The sequence below is a fragment of the Anneissia japonica genome, unplaced genomic scaffold, assembly GCF_011630105.1.
Source record: "Anneissia japonica isolate Jap-2015-1 unplaced genomic scaffold, ASM1163010v1 scaffold287767_len825999_cov190, whole genome shotgun sequence".
NCBI classification, from domain to species: domain Eukaryota; kingdom Metazoa; phylum Echinodermata; class Crinoidea; order Comatulida; family Comatulidae; genus Anneissia; species Anneissia japonica.
The window spans coordinates 649,342-668,112 of NW_022707033.1; the positions used below are offsets into that span (position 1 = coordinate 649,342).

Here is an 18,771-nt window from a genome sequence, read left to right on the forward strand (position 1 = left end):
ATGTTATATTCTTTTAGCTGTGAATCATCACTCAGAATTTTACCTGCAAAAATGTTTAATTCCAGTTAGTTACAGTATATTAAAATTAAATTATTATGTAAAATGAAAATATGTAGAATTATTTTTTTTGGTATTTTATACAAATAACTATACTGTATATAGTAACTTTATAGCATCTATCCCTGCCCTCCAGCTAAATAATTAATTTGCCTATTGAATTAAAGTTAACTGTAGTACCTTGTTAATACATATGTTACATTGAATAAATAGTGATAGTGCATATTAATGCCTCAATCAATGCATTACAAATCTAGGTGTGTGCCACTGATCTGAAAGTGAGTGCCAATAAATACTGAATACTGAATACTGGCAAGTCAGTAATCAGCACATAGATATCAAAACCTAAAACAGGTATTCACTTACATTCCTGGTTAAAGATAACATGGATAGTGAATATGAGCTCTGGAAGGACATTACCCTGTAGTGAATAGGCACCTAGCTCAAAGAACCATTAAAGATGAATAAAGAATAAAGTACCTGCATAAATCAGTTTCTGTCCATTTGCTGGGAAACCCTCACTTCCCTTTTCACTTTCTATCTTCTCTTTTAATTCCTTGACCTGTTATTATAAGAAAAATTCACAATTTTAATCCAAAAAAAAAAAAAATTGCTAACTTCTTATGTTTTTAGCATCCTTTTACAATATTTTTTTACTGTATACCAAACACCATGAACATCAGTGATTCAAAATATAATGAAAAATGATTTTTTTTTTGTTTCAAACACTAAAAAATCTTGGCAATCAATTTAACTACGTACAACATATACAAAATTAAATAATATTCAAGAACATTCCATCACATAATCTACTCAACAATTACAATTATGAATTGAAGATCAAACTTCAAACTCAGGTAAGTTCTTGTTAACTAGTAATCTTTTTATTTTTGTTTATGAGAGGGTGCTATTTAAAGATGTTTTTAAAAATATTATTACAGTAGTACCAGTAGTTATTATATTTTCGATGGTGTTGCCTTTATGTTTATGCTATCATTTTGTGAGACATTTGGAACAATTTTCTAGGGCTGAGACTTAGCGGAAAGTTCAATTAACTAGATCAGAAGAACTGAATGTAGATTTTTAAAAACAGTTTTTTGACCGTTATTTTAAAATTTGTTATTGACTTTTAAAATTAAAGTTAAATATTTTCAATAGTCTGTGTGGTCATATTGTATGCTGGTCCTATAAAACAAGACAAAGAACCATGAGGATGAAATAATGTTTAATCACATGAAAGTTGATACTTAAAGGTAATGAATAAATAATAATAATAATAATATGATTTACAAAGTGCACAAATCCACTGCAGTAGTGCTTGAGGCACCCATTGAAGCTGGCGAGGAACACAATCATATCTTTATTATTTATCTCATAGTCATTAAAGGGTTCGATTTTCCCCACAGCACAAACAGCAACTGCTGTAGAAAGGGCCTTCTCGTGCTGTTGCTTTGTCGTCCTATGCTTGACAGCAAGCTTTTTGCTACGAGTTACAGAATAGAATAGAATAGACCTATTCTTAACAAATTTACAAAGCATGTTGTTGTAGAAGAAGAATAAATTGCTGTAGTAAAGCCATAGCCCACGGCAACTATTTGCTGATGGAGCATTTTTCTCCCCATTGATAGACCTTACGATTATTTTACTGCATTGAGATAGTGTGTTAATACAAGGTAACCGTACCCTGTACAGTATACAACTGGTACAAGCATGCGATGTCAACGATACTTTATAAAACTTGGTAGCGAGACCTGCTATAAAAATATTAGTCAATTTTAATCAAAATCCAGGCAATTTACAGCTACAAAATAGAGTTTTTATTGATAATTGAACAAGTATACTCTTGTAGTAGGCCTAGTAGTTGTTGTGTTTTAATGTTTAACATTTCGCATTTGTGTGGTTTTGATGTTGCCATGCAGAGGTGGACGCACAATGTAGGCCTGCACATGTTCAAACACTGCTGGTAAATGCACTGTTTTACTGACACTAATTAAAAAATTAATGGATGGTTTTTTTTCCACAATTTGATCAAACTCGCCCCAATTTAGCATAGGCCTAAACGTTAATTATTTAAACACAGCAGTGCAAAAGAAAAATTGGAAAAAAATTATGAGCCAGCAAAATAAAAAGAGAATCATGCAAGTTACGTGAAGTGAACTCTAGGCCTAGGACACTACGTATACTTAAATTTAATAGACCAGGGGAAAAAGGCAAACTTCACCGGTGTAATATTCCTTGCACTGTGTATCTACCTTTGTGTGGGTGCCTAACGTATTTCCCATATTAATGCTTACCGAACATGTTTCATCTATTTCAATTTGAAAAGTAACTTGCTGTAACGTTTTAATTGTTATAAGCATTATGAATAAACTCCCATCAATCTAAATAGTTCACAATTGGAAGTGTTCCGACGCCTTTTTGTGACTCCGGTAAACGGACGATGATATTCAATTTCTTCTACACGATGGCGGCCATTAATTAGTGAATGACGTTATCCGGTACAAGCGCCCTCTGTACTTACATAATTTTATTATGGAGTTTTTCTAGATAATTGCATATATAGAATACTTACCGGGTACCTATTTATGAAGGTAATTTATGTTCAGAAAAAAATAATATAGTACCATGTCTTTAATATTTTGAACTTATCCCTAATTTCTAATTCGTCATTTGTAAACCAATGGTTTTCGAAGCTCTTTTCATGCCTGTATTGGTGAATAGGGTATGCCCCACACCACCGATGATCCATCCATCACACATGTGCTTGTATCTATCTCTCTGGTGTTATTGCGGGGAACAAAAATTACCTAAAATATATGATTATATAAAATTCTTATGACTTCTTTTACTTTATCTGATTGATAACGTGTAAGTATAAATTTTATGTCAATAATGAATTTTCTAATAGTGATATTATTAATATAAATTACCAGAGCATGGCTAGGCCTGCCCCTAGCTAGCCTAGCTAGGGCCTACTACGAGGCTAGGCCCTAGGCTCCGGCTAAACTAAGCTAGGCTAGGCCTTGGCCTAACGCCCAGCCATATTTTTTTCGCTGATGTGACCCATTTTTTCGGGTGACAAGCTCAGATCGGGTCGGTCGATCGGGTTCATTCCCAGACGATAGGGCTCAACTTATTTTGGACTATCGGGGCTACTTTAATTTTGGGATTCATTATTGCATTATAAATTTATTTAACATAATAATAGCATAGGTAGGCCCACTGACAGGTAAGTCCAAGAGTATTTTTCGATTTTGTACCGCATACTTTTTCAACGAGGGGCCACATACACAATTTTAAAATTAGGAAAGTTCATTGCAGAACTAAGCACCGACAAAAGTTTTTCTCATTAGCTGCAGTCAACAGCTGGAATAGTCTGCCATATCACATTGTTAATGCCGTTTCTATAAATAAGTTTAAAAGCCACCTTGAAACGCACTGGCAAAACCAAAGCCTGAAGTACGAACCCTATCAAAGTATATCATATAGTAGAGGGACTCACAAACCTTAAACAGGTTTCCAGTCTAAAGGTCAAAAAGAAAATTGTTAATAAAATTATCATAATTCATATAATATTAATATTATGTTGGTCTTTATGTATTTTTTTCACTGTGGCTTGAGATACGGTACCGTATCTTAACTTTCGTTTGCTAAAAGTTACGGTAAATTGCATTATCCAATGAAATGCCGCCACCAGCATGACAGCATCTTTCAAAATCGCTCATTGTGAGCCTTTTTTTGCTGCCGAGTTATTACATACAAAACTGACATACTGTAAAACAACGGAGCATAAAAAAGTCCATAGTTGAGCAACTTGCCAAAAAAGAATAAAGTAAATAATATTTACCTGGTAGGCAAAAGATTACATGAGAATAGCACAAATGCACTGGAAATCAGTATACTGGTTTATCTTTATTTTTGTTGTGCCAAAAATATGAAAGCTGCATGGATGAAATTCACATACTGTATAATAATAATATTAATTTTTGCTTATATTGCATTATGCTAAAGCCTCAATGCGCTTAACAACAAAAATGAAAATGCTAGGAGAAAAGGAGAAAAAAATGTAAGAAAAGTACACGTTAAAAAATAGTGGCGTATCTAGGGGGTGCGCCGGCCGCACGCCCCTCCAAAAGTTACTCACCTTCCCCAGTCGCCCCACCAAAATTCATGGTCAAGTAGTGAAAAATCACCTTATTTTGCGAATTAGTGCCCCTCAACTGATCATCAAGCCTCAACTGATCATCGAGTCCCAAATCACAGGGACATATTGGAGGCAATTGATTTCGTCGCTCTAATAAAAATATAGGATATTTTTATTCAGCTTCTAATTGGTGAGTATATTTTCATCAGTATGGTAGTTCACTTTGGTAATCAGGATTGACTGATTATCCCCTGATTTGTAAATGAATTGTTCCCAGAGCTATAATTACCGTAACCCACTCTTCAATAAGCACCCAGGGTGCTTATTTGATATTTTACTGTGAGCCTATGCTTACCCAGAGCATTACCTATTCAAGAGCATTACCTATTCGACTTATAATCTTAGTGGTATAATACATGGGATGACATCTGTAATAATTATTATTTTTATTTTTATTTTTTAAAAGTTAATATTAGGCTATTGTAGAGTATTACTGTTTTACTCTATTACTAGTATAACTATATTATTGTTATTAGTAGCCTACTGTGACAGCCTGTATTAAACAGCACCCCTCTAGAGAAAATGGGTGTAGCCTACTGTAGGCAAAGTAAGCAGTGTAGGGTTGGGACTGTGGGAGGTCATTAAATAATCTTCTACTGTATTGCTAAGACATTGTCTACGTTGTGTTATTTTTTAGGTATGTAAAAGCCTTTATTTTAGATAACTTTCATTTTATTTGGTTACTATACAATATTCCAAACTTCTAGGTGGTAGAGTGGTATAATTGGTCATATTTATAGATGAACTTATTAATAATATTAGTGTATTTACTTCATATTGGTGATGTGTATCTTTGATTACTGTGTATTTCTATGTTTATGTTAGTAATAAGAACTATTTTCATGTTCTCATTCAGGCATATTAAATTATACAAGGCTAAATAATAAGAATTACTAGTTCCTCATCGCCTCGCACATTCATTTTCTTCGCTTTACCAATTCTTTTTACATTTTTTTATTTCCTTTATTTTATGAAATTCACATCAGTGCTTTTATTTGCTTTCAATGTATCTAATTGGTAAATGTGAGAAAGTAGTAGGTTTGTGCATTGTATATTTGGACCTTGCATATTTTCAGGGTCGCAAAAGGAAAGTTGACATGGTTACCATGGTAACTCCTCCTGTTAGTCATTAATTCTTTGCCAGTGGTTATTGCATGGAGGTATAAATCATGGTTATAGGAGTCCCATGGTAGGAATTATTATACTAACTATTAAAGTATTATTTTATTGAGTTATAATCATACGTGAAACACAGAGAGAAACAATAGTTTTGAAAGTATACAGGAAAAGCATAAGAAAATACAATACCATGTTATATTTGAATCATGTATATATAGTTGTTATATACAGAAATATGTAGTGTTATGTTTGAATGTAGATAAGTAGGTGATACTGAACCATATGTTATGTTTAATAACAATTTCACAGGTAACTTCAATAACTTTCTGGATAATTATATTTAAAAGTTATAATGTTAGAGCAGAGTTAGTTTATGGTTAATTATTTATGAATATTTAACTTTTTTGTGATATTACTGTACAGTATATGTGGCAGACAGGCCAAACTAGTCACTTGTGGCAAAAATTGATTTTTAGTTATTATTACAGGGTTAAACAGTAAAACGAGATCTATGAAATAGTAAAAGAATAATTTAAATCAAACATTTCATTATAAAGTTACAGGAGTTTAAACATACAGCTGTTTACAAAAACAATGTTTGAGAAGTCACAGTCCAAAACCCAAAAAACATGGGTGCAGGGCTGTGCTATTATATAAAATCACGATATTTATATATTTATGAAAGATTATAAAAAATGAAAACACATCCAATGCTTCCTAAATACAACGTAGTAATGCATCTAATGAAATATGCAAAACTAATTAGCTACATGTTTCGACGTGTCACATTTAATCATCAGGCAATAATGCTTATGTTGCTACTACCGGTTTATAATTATATACTACCGGTCGAGTGTATGACGAACAAGCAAATACTAAGCTACAGTAATTCAGGCCTGTATCCACGGGGGGTTTTATGGTTCGAGAGAATCCCCCTTTTCTGGCGAACCCCCCCCCCCTTTTCAAATTTCCCAAATAAGTCCTCCTTAGTCATGTACATAAGAATTATAATGAAAGCGTGATATTGTAGTGAGTTGTTTGTTCTGTGATGGATTTCCCCAAGCAAAGTAAAGGGCTTCTTATATCTTAAATTGATATTTATTGTGTGTTGAATCAAGAATACTAAAGTACTGTAGTCTGAATTATATGTGTTTTGCATATAACAGAGTTTTGAAGATGTTGAAAAATGTGTGAGAACTTGTCCTGAACTGAGTGCTCCTTTACCCATGTTTCTAGGTGTCTGTTGGTCTCACTCACCAATATAATACGTGCAGGACACCCTGCACAAGTGAATTTGTAGAGAACACAGGCTTGGAGATAGTTAAGACATAATCTTTTACAATAATGTAATTTATGATTTAAAAGCAATTTTAACAATAATATTAGAGCAATAATTTTTCACCATAGGAGTTAATTTTTTCCAATATCTTTATTCATTTGAACATTATTATATGTAAGGTACATCAATCTTTAGAAAGTCTTTAAGAAAACAAATACATACACAAACTGTAGAAAGCAAAAGGCTAAATGGCATTGTAATTGTTTAAACTGTGCTATCTTAAATAGATATGGCACTTGTTCGACCACGGCCGAAAGTAACTAGGCATCGGTATACCGACCCTACGATTATTAATCGGGCATTAGAAAGAATAAGAAGAGGAGAAATTTCGATTCAAAAAGCATCATCGATTTACGAAATCCCACATTCAACTCTATGGGATAAACTTCATGGGCGTCGACCGATCACCGGACGGAATGGCCCGAAAACGATCTTAACAAATGAAGAAGAGGAGGTAAGTATTTTACTTATCTGAATTTTCGAATTTCTGACTTAAAATTATTTTTGCACTTAAACATAGGCCATGTGAAGCACTATATAAACATATTATTATTTAAGTTAAAGGATCATTAAGAATAATTCTTGGTTTTAGATGTGTTGTTGTAATGCGGCAAGTGTATGATAAATGATAATAATAATAGTAATAATATAAATAATAATAGTAATAATATTAATAATAATAATAATAATAATAATAATAATAATAATAATAATAATAATAATATGTGTCGGGCTTAAGGGGAATCTTGTGTGTTTTTTCCCCTTAACATCGTCTTTTTAATTGTTCTTGAATTTCCATTGTCTAAGTTCCCCTTAAGGTAGGTTTTAGTAACATAATAATGATAATAATATTAATAATAATGATAATAATACTAATAATAATAATGATAATGATAATAATAATACTGTAGTAATAGAAAAAGAAAAAGTGTAGTAGTAGTGAAGTTAGTAGTAATAAACACAAATAACCTAACAACGCCTATCCTTTTTCTCAGCTTCTGGAGAACTGGCTGATAGAAATGTCCAGAATTGGGTATCCACTGACACGGGTACAACTTCAGGATACTGTAAAAAGAATCCTGGACAAAGATGAGCGACAAAATCCTTTTAATGACAACAGGCCCGGACGAAGATGGACAGAACTTTTCTTCAAAAGACATCCTCGACTTACTCGCCGCATACCAGAACACCTTGGCAAAGAACGTGCTGTGATCGGTTTTGCGAAGATTGAGGCATGGTTTAAGAACTTTTGGAGGTATGCCGAAGAAAAGGAGTTGCTTTGAGCACTAGATGACCCCACTCGCCTTTTCAATGCGGACGAGTCGGGATTTCCACTTAACGTAAAAACTGGTAGAGTTATCGCCGAGCTTGGTGCTAAAGACGTATATCGTTTGGGCAACACTTCAAAGACACAAATCACAGTTTTAGCGTGCTGCAATGCAGCAGGCTTTTATGTGCCACCTATGATGGTGTTTCCGGGGCGGAGGTTTGCCTACAGTCCATTAGCAGGCGCACCAGAGGGAAGTTTCCTTGGGAGAAGCCACAACGGATGGGTAGATTCAGAAGTATTTTTTAAGTGGGTATCAAACCACTTTTTGCCATCCGTTCAAAAGGCCGGAGTGACATTTCCCATTATCCTATTTGTAGATGGCCATGCATCGCATTTAAACCTTGAAACTTGCAAATTCTGCCGTGATAATGGAATTGTATTGTATTGTTTTCCCAGTCATTGTTCGCACATAATGCAGCCACTGGACTTAGCTGTTTTTGGACCTCTTAAGTCTAAATGGCGAAAGGCCGTGCAGCAATTTCAATTTAGTAATCTTGGGGAAGTAGTAGAAAAATGGACATTTTCGAAGGTGTTCAATGAACCATGGACACAATCATCCACCAAAAAAAATGCATCTTCTGGTTTTAGAAAGGCGGGTCTGTTTCCGTTCTCTCTAGATGCCATCGATAAACGAAAACTTAAACCATCTTGCGTTTTCGACAAGGATGACACCAACCATCACTGGACGGTGGCAGCTCAAGAGCCAGCAGTAGCGGCAATGCCAGGACCAGCACCAGAGTCTGCAGCGAAAACACCAGAGCTGGCGGCAAACTCCGAGGTATCTGCCACCGATACGTTGGTTCTGGTAGAATCGTTACTGGGCGAGCAACGGGTGTCGCTGTATAAGTGCCGGTACGACAATGGCTACGAACTTGCTGATGACTCTCAGTACACGACATGGAGCAAGCTCAAGGCTAAGGCCATACGTGAACAGCTCCAGTCAAAATCTCGTCCAGCTACCAGTAAACATCCTTGTTTATCCCTCAGGAGCAGGTCAGGAATCTTATCCCCACCAGTGGAACCATCTTCCTCGTCATCTTCATCTACAGCTTCATGTTCAGCAATTTCTTCGCCTTCTACTTCTGCACAAGATCCGGTTTCCTCAGCATTTCGGGAGCACTTGCGTATCCCGAAAAAGCAGAGGACTTTATCAGCCAATAAAATCAAATCCCGAGAAATGTCGAAGGCATTGTCTAGCGAGCAGTTCATTGCATATGCTGAGACGAAAGCCAGTGCGAAGGCAGCGTTGAAAAATGCGAAAAAACAAAGAAAAGATGAGCGTAAGGAAAAGAAGGACGTAGCCTTGAAAATGTTGAAGATAAATGGAAACATCTGTTCGAAATGTCGCAAAAAATATGACAGCAAAAGTTTGTGGATCGGCTGTGAGTGTGGAAGATGGTTTCATTGTGCAACCAAATGCTGTGGGATAGACGAAGCAGAAAGCATGACCAAAGAGGAAATTGAGTTGTTAGACTGGTATTGCAACTGCTGCAGTTAAATACTAAATAATGAAAAAGCGGTATTTTTTTTCTCTTTTGATTCATATAATTGTAATTCCAAACCCAAATCCAAAACTCGGATATATCGGGATGGTATCCGATAGGTTCTACCATAAATAAGTGATTTTTTCTCTTTTAATTCATAAATTTGTAATTCAAATCCTGAAACCTAGACCCAGAAACACTGGGATGGTGTCCGGCGGGGGATGGTTTTTACCATTATGTGTTTTTTCATTTTCATATTTTGATGTTTCCTTGCTGTCACTATGCCCAGTTTTATTTGATGTTGGTGGACAGACTGCATGCTGGTTCTTCTTTATAAATAAAAAAATTAATTAAAAGAATTTCAAGTTTTATTTAATGACAACCCATTATGGATCTTGTATAATAACGATATTGATGATGATGATGATGATGAAAAATAAAAAATGATATGATGAAATTTTTATATATGTTCAACATAAATAGGCCTATTCCTAGAGATGTCTCCCCAAATTCGTTCACCTAAAGTAATACAAAAAACATCACAAACATTTTATTAATAACAAATTAGGCTTTATCATAACATATGATAACAGATTGCTTTTAATAAACATATGTGCAAGGACGGGAACAATGAACAATATTTATACAATAGTTATGCATGTCCTGAAATGGGTAAAGAAAATGTTGCTGGAAATTGGGCACCAAGATCTGCTTGGCACATGCCTCAAACAGATATGAAACCCTTCAGCCATTAATTAGTTTAATAATTAATTAAGTAAGGATTGTTTACCATAAATGCTCGAATAAGTGTAGCGGTGCTTATAACGTTTTTGCAGGCTTCAGTGCGGCGCTTATTCGAGAGCGGTGCTTTAATATAAAATATCGACATGGCGCTTTCCATGCATGTGCCCATGTTAACTTTCTCACATATTCTCATAGTTCGGTAGGCCTATCATAGGTGCTACGCCATCGCAAATAAATGTTTATAAAGAAATGCTTGTGTCTTCATTGTTTTTGCAGGCTTCAGTGTGGCGCTTATTCGAGAGTGGTGCTTATAAAAAATATCGGCATGGCGCTTTCCATGCATGTGCCCGTGTTAACTATCTCGCATATTCTCGTAGTTAGGTAGGCCTATCGTAGGTGCTATGCCATCGTAAATAAATGTTTATAAAAAAAATGCTTTTGTCTTCATTGTGTTATTTATTCGTTTTAACACTATACATTGTATTTAAAACCTTGTCTCCCAATTAAATGCCGCAATGCTTATTGGAGAGCGAAGCTTAAGAAAAAAAAGAATGTTTGGTGTGGTGCTTATTCGAGAGCGGTGCTTATTCAAACATTTACAGTATATTCACAAGTGTCATAATGAATGTACAGTAGCTATTTAATGACTGTAATATTCATGCTAAACTATAGTCTGATCTCATGTAAACATTATTTTTCATTTCACCTGTAGTTCATTTAGCCTGTCGAGGATGATTGGTCAGCGTACCGTACTTAACATTTTGTGTGTTTTTAAAAAAATGGAATAATTACTCAACAAATCATTACAGCAGTGTTTGGTAAAGTTTATAGTTGCCTAAAAGAAAATTAATACAGTATCCTGAAAAATGCATTTTTCTTTCGTTCTAACTCTAGACCGAATTGCTGTACTACGTTGCTGTCAACGTCAATCAGGCAACGGACAAACTGTGCTAGCGTCATGTAATGAAGCTTTCACTTTCTTGACCTAGCATGCTCGCACTTGGCAACATCCCATGAGATAAGACGAAAATGACTTTAAAAATTGAATAAAAACATAAAAAATATAATTTCATAAATTTTTATTTTGTTGTCGTTTCATAATATATATAAGTGTGACATATTTGAATTTCATCCATGTAGCTTTCATATTTTTGGCACAAAAAATAAAGATAACCAGTATACTGATTTCCAGTGTATTTGTCCTATTTTTGGTGAATCTTTTGCCTACTATAGTAGTTTGCCGCCAGAATTTTAGCCACGCCAATGTAAACACCTTGAATGGTCAGTGGGCTGAAATTGATTTTGCCAACAGATGATCGGGCCCATTTCCGGACAATTGGGCCAATTATCAGTTAAGATAACGGATAATACTTCAAAAACTAGCTCAAATTTACATCACTAGGAAGATAAATGCGCAGAATCTTAACCACTCCATAATACATTGGTGATATTAAAATTAGATCGAAACCTAATTTGTTGGCAAAATCTGTGCGGAAATTGGCCCTTAATTTTCCAAAATGCACGGACGATTTTCTATGCCTAATTTTTGCGCATATGATAAATTCTAATTTTTGCGCATATGATAAATTCCTCCGCGCAGGTCCTGCTTTACAGTCTAGATTGGGCATGATCGTTCTGGGCCTGATCATCCTGGGCCTGATCATCCTGGGCCAGATTATCCTGGACCCGATTATCCTTGGCCCTATCATCTATGGGCCTGATTGTCTGTAATTAATTTTAGCTGATCAGACTCGTTTATTCATAAATGAGTCCTGAACCTTTTAGTTGTGTAGGATATTGGATGCACATATTTGTCCTGAAAATGTTGTTTATAAATCAATTATTAATATTATATATTAGGCCCACCTCAAATTTTATTTGACAGGAGAGGGAAAAAACGAAATATAGAAAAGTGTTATCATGGTTATTGTTACAATAATTTTAAGCTGTTTTAATGCATACAGCAAGTAGGAATAATAACCATTTCCTACTCTCTTTATGCTGATAAATAAACTTAGGCTATATTTAATTTAAAAATTGTTTTTCAGGTTTATTTGAAAGTTGACTATCCTGATTCCAGATCAACTCCAAGATGACGTCTTTAGCTACTCAGTTGAAACAATTAGCCCGCCCTCAAACAGAGGCAGTACAACTACGAGAAGATCCACACCGGAAGTCCCTGCTCTTTGACCCCAAAGAAGCTGCACGCCTAGACCAAGAGACATTCTACGACATTGGTGAATGATTTATGCAATTTGAATTTATTTTGTAATTTGATAAATTACAAAAAAATGATATTGTATTGCTTTGGATGATCACATACAAGTGATGAATTGTTAGGTCAATTTGTAAACATGGTGTTCAGTCTATAACAACTCTCTGCTCTACCTTTGCAAGGTTGCAGTTAGTTGGGACAACTATTTCAATACAGTACAACAGTGAGACTCCATTCCTAAATTTCATTAGTATTTAAAAACAAACATGAAAACAAAATAGAATTTTCAATCCCAGTTAAGCTTAGCAAAGCTAAGTAAGCATATGAAAAAATAAAATAAAAAACTTGAATGAAAACGATTCTCTTTGTGTCCTATATAATACATATCCGAGAATATTTTTATACATTGTTTGGCCAATATTGGCGATTTTAAATAAAAATATTTTGCCAGTATATCCTCAACTATGAAAAAAAGGAAATTTCATTAAAAAAAAGAAATTTCATATTTATTTTTATTACGCCCTTCGCCTCCATGAACTCCCCGAAAAATAAGATATGTATATTTCTTAATTACATAAATTTAAAGCTTTTATAAATCTCATTACTACACTGTTTATTTCATTATTTTAATTACATTTTCCGCCATTCTCTGACAATCTTTAAAAAAATATGTTTTCGAAACAAGTTATAAGAAAGTTGCCCCTATATATCGTGGTATAAATTATTAGGCTTTTAACACTTTAATAATATTTATCTATTTAATTTTTTCAGGTTTAAATGGACTCTATGAGTTGATAAATTTAGATACAGATTTCCAAGAGTTTGAAGCAACCTTGTTTGACGAAGCTTCCAAATCTCTAGAGAGGTCTGTACAGTCAAAAGAATTCAATGCCAGCCTAGATGACAAGATCAACGAGTTCCTTCTGAGACTCATACCATACTTGCCGTTGAGACAAGCACATAAAGCTCTCGAGTGGCTTGTTCATAGGTAAGTATGATATATAAATTGACTGGGACATAACACCCAACTCAGCCACCACTGGTGAATATTAATTACAAACCTATTTTTTTTTTTTTTTTTTTTGGAAAATATACATAAAAAAATGTCTGTTGTTACATACAAGACATTAGCTTTCTCAATCCATTGACGACAGAAAAAGAGGTAAATATAATATGTATTAATAATAAAAGATAATAATTAATAAAATCTTTGGTTCAGGTGGGAAGTGTTTTCATATATAATAATGTGAATCCATGTCTGATTGTTATTTTTATAACTTGATCATTTTAAATTAACAATATGGTGTTTTAATTTAATTTTTAAAATTTTTCCAGATCTTACCATAGACAGTATATTAAGGAATAATCATGAATAAAGATCAGTGCTGTAACATTTGTGGACTTGTTTTTTAAACCTTTAGACCTAGATTCATGTTGTTTGCCAGTGGGCCTCTGATTACTTTGCTTTGCACTAGTTAGGCCCACAAAGCACACCAACGCTTTTAAGCGACAAGGAAAACTGGTCATAATCAACATATAATTTATATACTATTTGTGTGCAGGTTTCATATCTACCATTACAACAAAGAGGGTCTGATGAGATGCATCCTCCCCTACTATGAAACAAAGATCTTTGTACGTATTCTACAGCTGATAGACATCAGTGATCCAACAAGCCATTGGCACTGGCTTCACCCACTACAGGTAAGTTAATAATCATGTATAATATTAAATAATAATATAAAAATAAAGTTATAACATTTTATTTTTGTAGTAGGCATGTTTTCTTAACTTTCTGCAACCTCCACCTTAGAGAATGAATTATATGTAATTAAGTATTATTGCATGAAAAAACTTGACACAAATATCTCAAATCGATTTGTCTGGTTCTTATGTGTTTTTTGTTAGAATGCTGGGGTTCCATTGTCCAGGACAGTTCTTCTGAACCAGTGCAGTAGTAATCTTGGCTTTTTAAAGTTTGTTGGTGATATTCTTCTAAAGGCGATTAAGGTAGGACATATAATACACTGAAAATTGGTCATTTTAACACATTTTCTAATTCATTCATATTTTAGGCTTTCAGGATTGCACTCTGTACATATATTACTTTATTTATGGTATTTAAATAATAGAGGTAGAAGTAACATGGGTGTCTTTTGTAATTTGAAACCTTACAAATTATACAAATGTGAGATTTTAGTGTGTCAGATTCTGACAACTGTGTTGTTCTTTCAAGAAGTATCTAAAGCATGCATTTATTTTCTGTAGATTTCATTTGTTTGTGTTGGTGGGTGCACTGCATTATTGGCAGGTGGATTGCTTGTTAAACTAGTAGAATACATACAACTCTTATGTTTTTTTTTAACCAGGCTCATTCCGGCAGTAAGGAGAACGCATCCAATGTATTGCGAGTAGTGATAGCATTTTATGCATCAACATTTGTCGGTACTTTAGAAAACATTCGTGTCATCACAGAGAACCATGTGTCTGCTTTGCTTCCATATCTACTGAAAGGCCTAAAATCCAAGATGGTGGATTATAAGGCAGCAACATACATGGTGGTATGTCAGTTGGTTGTCAAGGCAACATTGAAAGAGGAACTTCTTCATCCACTCATCAATAGCTTAAGCAAGGTTATTCATTTGATTTATTTCATTTCCAGACTTTAGACACTTAGGCCAGACTTTTTTTATTGGTTTGTGAACATATATTCGTAAAAATCATCAGAGGAGGGCAGAAAAAAAAAATAAAAGTTTTGCTTTCTTATTTATCAAATAGTTTTGCCAAAAACATCCAGACACAGGAGAAAATAAAAATAGAATTTAAATGTGTAGTAATGGGATGGTTAAATGCTTTAAATTTATATAATTAGGAAGAAATATGCATATCTTATATTTAGATATTCCAAGGCAGTAGAGGGTGTAATAAAAATAAAGAATAATTTAAATTTTTTTTCTTGAAATTCCCTTTTTTCATTTCAGTGGGTCTGCTAATTGGCCAAAAAAAAAAGTTTATTTTTATTCAAAATAAAAAAGGTATAAAAAAGTCTTGCTGGAGAAAGAGTAAATAATAGAAATGATTGAGTGATCATCATGCAGAAGATCTACTGAGGTATAAGTGCACCCTTACTCTTTGTCTTTTGATAATAATACTGAAAGTATAATAGGCCAAGTATAAAATACATTACATTAACAAGTTTTTAGTCGGCTACCTAAGCATTTTTGCAATTATTGTGCTTTAGACTAGACTCTGTGAGGCTTAAGCCGGACCCTCACTGCGTTGTACTACCATCGCACGACGAGTCAAGCCCTGCTCCCTGTGAGCGATAGAAGACGCAACGCCTTGTGCTGATTGTTGGTAGCAGTCTGTACGGATTTTCATTAAAAACGATCTGTTGCGTGTGCATTGTCGCCCGGTTTTAGACTAGACCTATCCAGCCCATCTAGCCAAGGGCATAGGCTGGTTTTGGCCTGGGCGGAATTTTAAAATGTGGAACTAAATCTCTATTAGAATTTCTAATAAAAACTTACTGGTCATTTTTAGTATTTTAACCCATTTACTGGAACTAACTTTGCCATATATATGTGGATGGGCTTACACCCATGGACTACAATGCTATTGGTGACTTGTTTCGTTATATATTCGCTCTTGTATTTGTTTTCAATATGTTCTTTATATTCATGTAGCATCTTGTTCCAAGTCTAGCCTTGGAAGGTTTGGCTAGCCTAGCAGTCATAAGCCAGACCCAAGACATCAGTTCAATTCCTGAAAAGTAAGTGTATCTGAGCAGAAAGAATTGTAGTAACAATTATAATGAAGTACACTATAATGGTCATAATAACACTTCTCATCAGTTTGCATATATAGGTCTATCCACTCATTTCGTTACGTATTATTTATAAATTCCTTAATTATATTGGTAAAGGATGACCCTTGCAGCTTTTCACAGGTCACCACATATTCAGGGCCTTCTTAAATATATTAAAAAAATAATAGTCTGTGTCGTCCATTTGAACGATAAAGGAGTGAATAATTTTTTTTTTAGTCATGAGAAAAAAATCTGGGTGTCACAGGAATTGAATCCAAGTCCTTAAGATTTGCAAGCAAGCATGTCAACCACCAACATACACCTCTACTACTAATCATCAATTCATCAAATTTTCCCATATCGAAATATTATTTTTACTGTTATGTATTACTTTAATTACATTTTATGAATTTGATAATGATTGGAATGTCTTGAAATATTGCAGAGCTTTCAGGAGCATTTGCCGGCTACCTGATCTTGTACGGATACTTGAACAATTGTCTGGCGTACACAATATCGAGCCATTGATGGCGCTGTTCTTGCCACCTTTAATCTGTTCGACTATTGAAGAGACGCAGGAGACAAGAAGTGATGATGAAAGTGATGCGTTGGAAAGTATCCACTATTGCGCTCTCTTGGAGAATATTTTACAAGGTGTTGAATTGAAAATGTCATCGGCCAAGATGATTGCCAGGTTTGTTCATATATTTCTTTTTGAATTAATAATTTCACAGAGCAGTGGATTACGTAACATTGTATTTATAATCTTTCAAATTGTCTCAGACACTGGTAATGTATATTTAATTTTGATTTGGTTTATAAGTTTAATATTATGTTTATTTTTTCTTTATGTCTAGTGGGTTGCTAAACGGCTATATCGAATTCTGCTCAGAGTTAAGTAAAGAGGAGGCACACTGTTTGAAGCTACGACTGGCAAAGGTCATACATATTCTTGAAACAAGGTGTTTTGCTTTATTTTAATTACATACCTATATGTACAACCCCACACATATCCCCACACATTACCCCACATACATGCTGCAACAATATGTTTTTCTGAGAGTATGAGTGTGAATTTAACATTGTTTTCTCTTCCATTATAATTAACTTGCTACTCATACTGAAGTTCAAAAATACATAAAATACCAATATAATGTTTAAAATTGTACAATCGATAAGTGTTTTGTAACTGCTTACTTTTCTATATATTAACTTAATTTAAGCATTACAATAAATAATTATCCAGCATTAGTATTTTAACCATCATTAGTTTATCTAATACTAACCAATTCATAGCATCATTTGAAGCGGTAAACAAACATAAGCATTGTCCAAGTATTTAGCACTTCAAAAAATATTTTCATCTTTGCTTTTACAGATATGCTGTTGCTATGGATGTAGTTATGGAGACATTTTATTCATTGGAACAACAACAGGAATTTAAAGATCTTGCTCAAAACTTTTTGGGAATCTCGCTGTCTGGAATTAAACATCAGGTCAGATAATCTTTTATATAAATACATTAATAATATTAGTAACCATAGCTCAGATTTGTTTTTAGGCCAAATAAAAAAATTACTAGTTTTTCGTCCCCTTTCGCATCCATTTTCTCTGTTTATTTCCTTAATTTTACGAAATGTATGAAAATCAGTAAAATTCCTCTATTGATCATTTGTGGTTGGGGATACATATCGTAGGAATCATGTCCAGTGCTTTTTTTTTATTTGCATTCAATGTGTCTATTTTGTAAAAGTGAGAAAGTAGTAGCTATTTCCCATCGAACATCTTGGATTTGCCATCTTGTAGTAAAAGAAAAAAAGAAGAAAAGTGCCCTAATTCTCTTTTTTTTCAAAAGATTTGGATGAGAAACTAATACTTCTTTTACATGTCCTTATATCATCCCCACTTTCTCTGTTACCATTATCATAATTTTCTGAATCTCTGTTGCTGTTGTTTCCATCATTGATACCTCTGTGGTTGTGTCTGTTATTTATTAACTTGTATTTAAATATAGCTAACATTCTTGTAGTAAATGTAGTAGTTCTTTTCTTTTATGGTTCTTATATTAGGTGCTTCCAGTTTCAGACACCAGTTTGGTTCTGAGCTTGAACCACCCCCAGCCCCATGCAAGAGAAATCGCAGTACGGCAACTGTTGGAGAACACTAAACCTGTAAGCATCCATTACAATTCTGTTCAAAATAATTATTATTTTAAGTAGCATAAACTAGAAACTGTTACAACATAGTGTAAACAATGATTCAAATCAAATCAACATTTATTTACTTTATTTTAACTTTTTTTATTTGTGCAAAATAAATATGAGGAATTAATTATGTAAATTTAAACAAATCAAGTAAAATTAAGAAGGAAAAATGAGAACAACAAATCTTGTGAAACAACACAGCACAAAATGAGACAAAAACAACAGAAAAGCAAAACAAGTGAAACAAATTGATTACAAAATGACAAA

The 18,771-nt window shown here is 33.9% G+C and overlaps 3 protein-coding genes across 5 annotated transcripts in view; 2 read left to right on the top strand and 1 right to left on the bottom strand.

Annotated features, from left to right (window-relative positions):
- The window catches only part of LOC117106328 (UV excision repair protein RAD23 homolog B-like), a gene marked incomplete in the record, with an annotated part of 9,008 nt that extends 6,470 nt beyond the window's left edge, over window positions 1–2,538 (bottom strand). The window contains 3 exon segments of the mRNA XM_033247701.1: window positions 1–43; window positions 538–619; window positions 2,352–2,538. Coding sequence (XP_033103592.1) covers window positions 1–43; window positions 538–619; window positions 2,352–2,417 — 191 coding nt within the window.
- A 257-nt stretch (window positions 2,539–2,795) lies between these two features.
- The window catches only part of LOC117106309 (HEAT repeat-containing protein 1-like), a 40,557-nt gene continuing 24,581 nt past the window's right edge, over window positions 2,796–18,771 (top strand). Inside the window, exons 1-11 of one of the 3 annotated variants that reach the window (XM_033247676.1) lie at window positions 2,796–2,925; window positions 12,326–12,514; window positions 13,264–13,480; window positions 14,055–14,196; window positions 14,401–14,502; window positions 14,862–15,125; window positions 16,179–16,264; window positions 16,746–16,994; window positions 17,158–17,262; window positions 17,679–17,796; window positions 18,370–18,471. In XM_033247676.1, coding sequence (XP_033103567.1) covers window positions 12,370–12,514; window positions 13,264–13,480; window positions 14,055–14,196; window positions 14,401–14,502; window positions 14,862–15,125; window positions 16,179–16,264; window positions 16,746–16,994; window positions 17,158–17,262; window positions 17,679–17,796; window positions 18,370–18,471 — 1,530 coding nt within the window. In that variant the 5' untranslated portion in view covers window positions 2,796–2,925; window positions 12,326–12,369. Of the gene's footprint in view, window positions 2,926–12,314; window positions 12,515–13,263; window positions 13,481–14,054; window positions 14,197–14,400; window positions 14,503–14,861; window positions 15,126–16,178; window positions 16,265–16,745; window positions 16,995–17,157; window positions 17,263–17,678; window positions 17,797–18,369; window positions 18,472–18,771 lie in introns of all 3 variants that reach the window. The other 2 variants (XM_033247678.1, XM_033247677.1) reach the window with 2 other exon arrangements.
- Window positions 4,860–9,889, top strand: LOC117106311. The gene is made up of 3 exons (XM_033247679.1): window positions 4,860–4,898; window positions 6,947–7,173; window positions 7,715–9,889. The coding sequence occupies exon 3, from the start codon at window positions 8,183–8,185 to the stop codon at window positions 9,545–9,547; it is 1,365 nt and encodes a 454-aa protein (XP_033103570.1). The 5' UTR covers window positions 4,860–4,898; window positions 6,947–7,173; window positions 7,715–8,182; the 3' UTR covers window positions 9,548–9,889.

What these genes read in the sequence shown, in the direction of transcription:
- LOC117106311 (XM_033247679.1), top strand. Translation starts at nt 8,183, where the DNA reads ATGATGGTGTTTCCGGGGCGGAGGTTTGCCTACAGTCCATTAGCAGGC.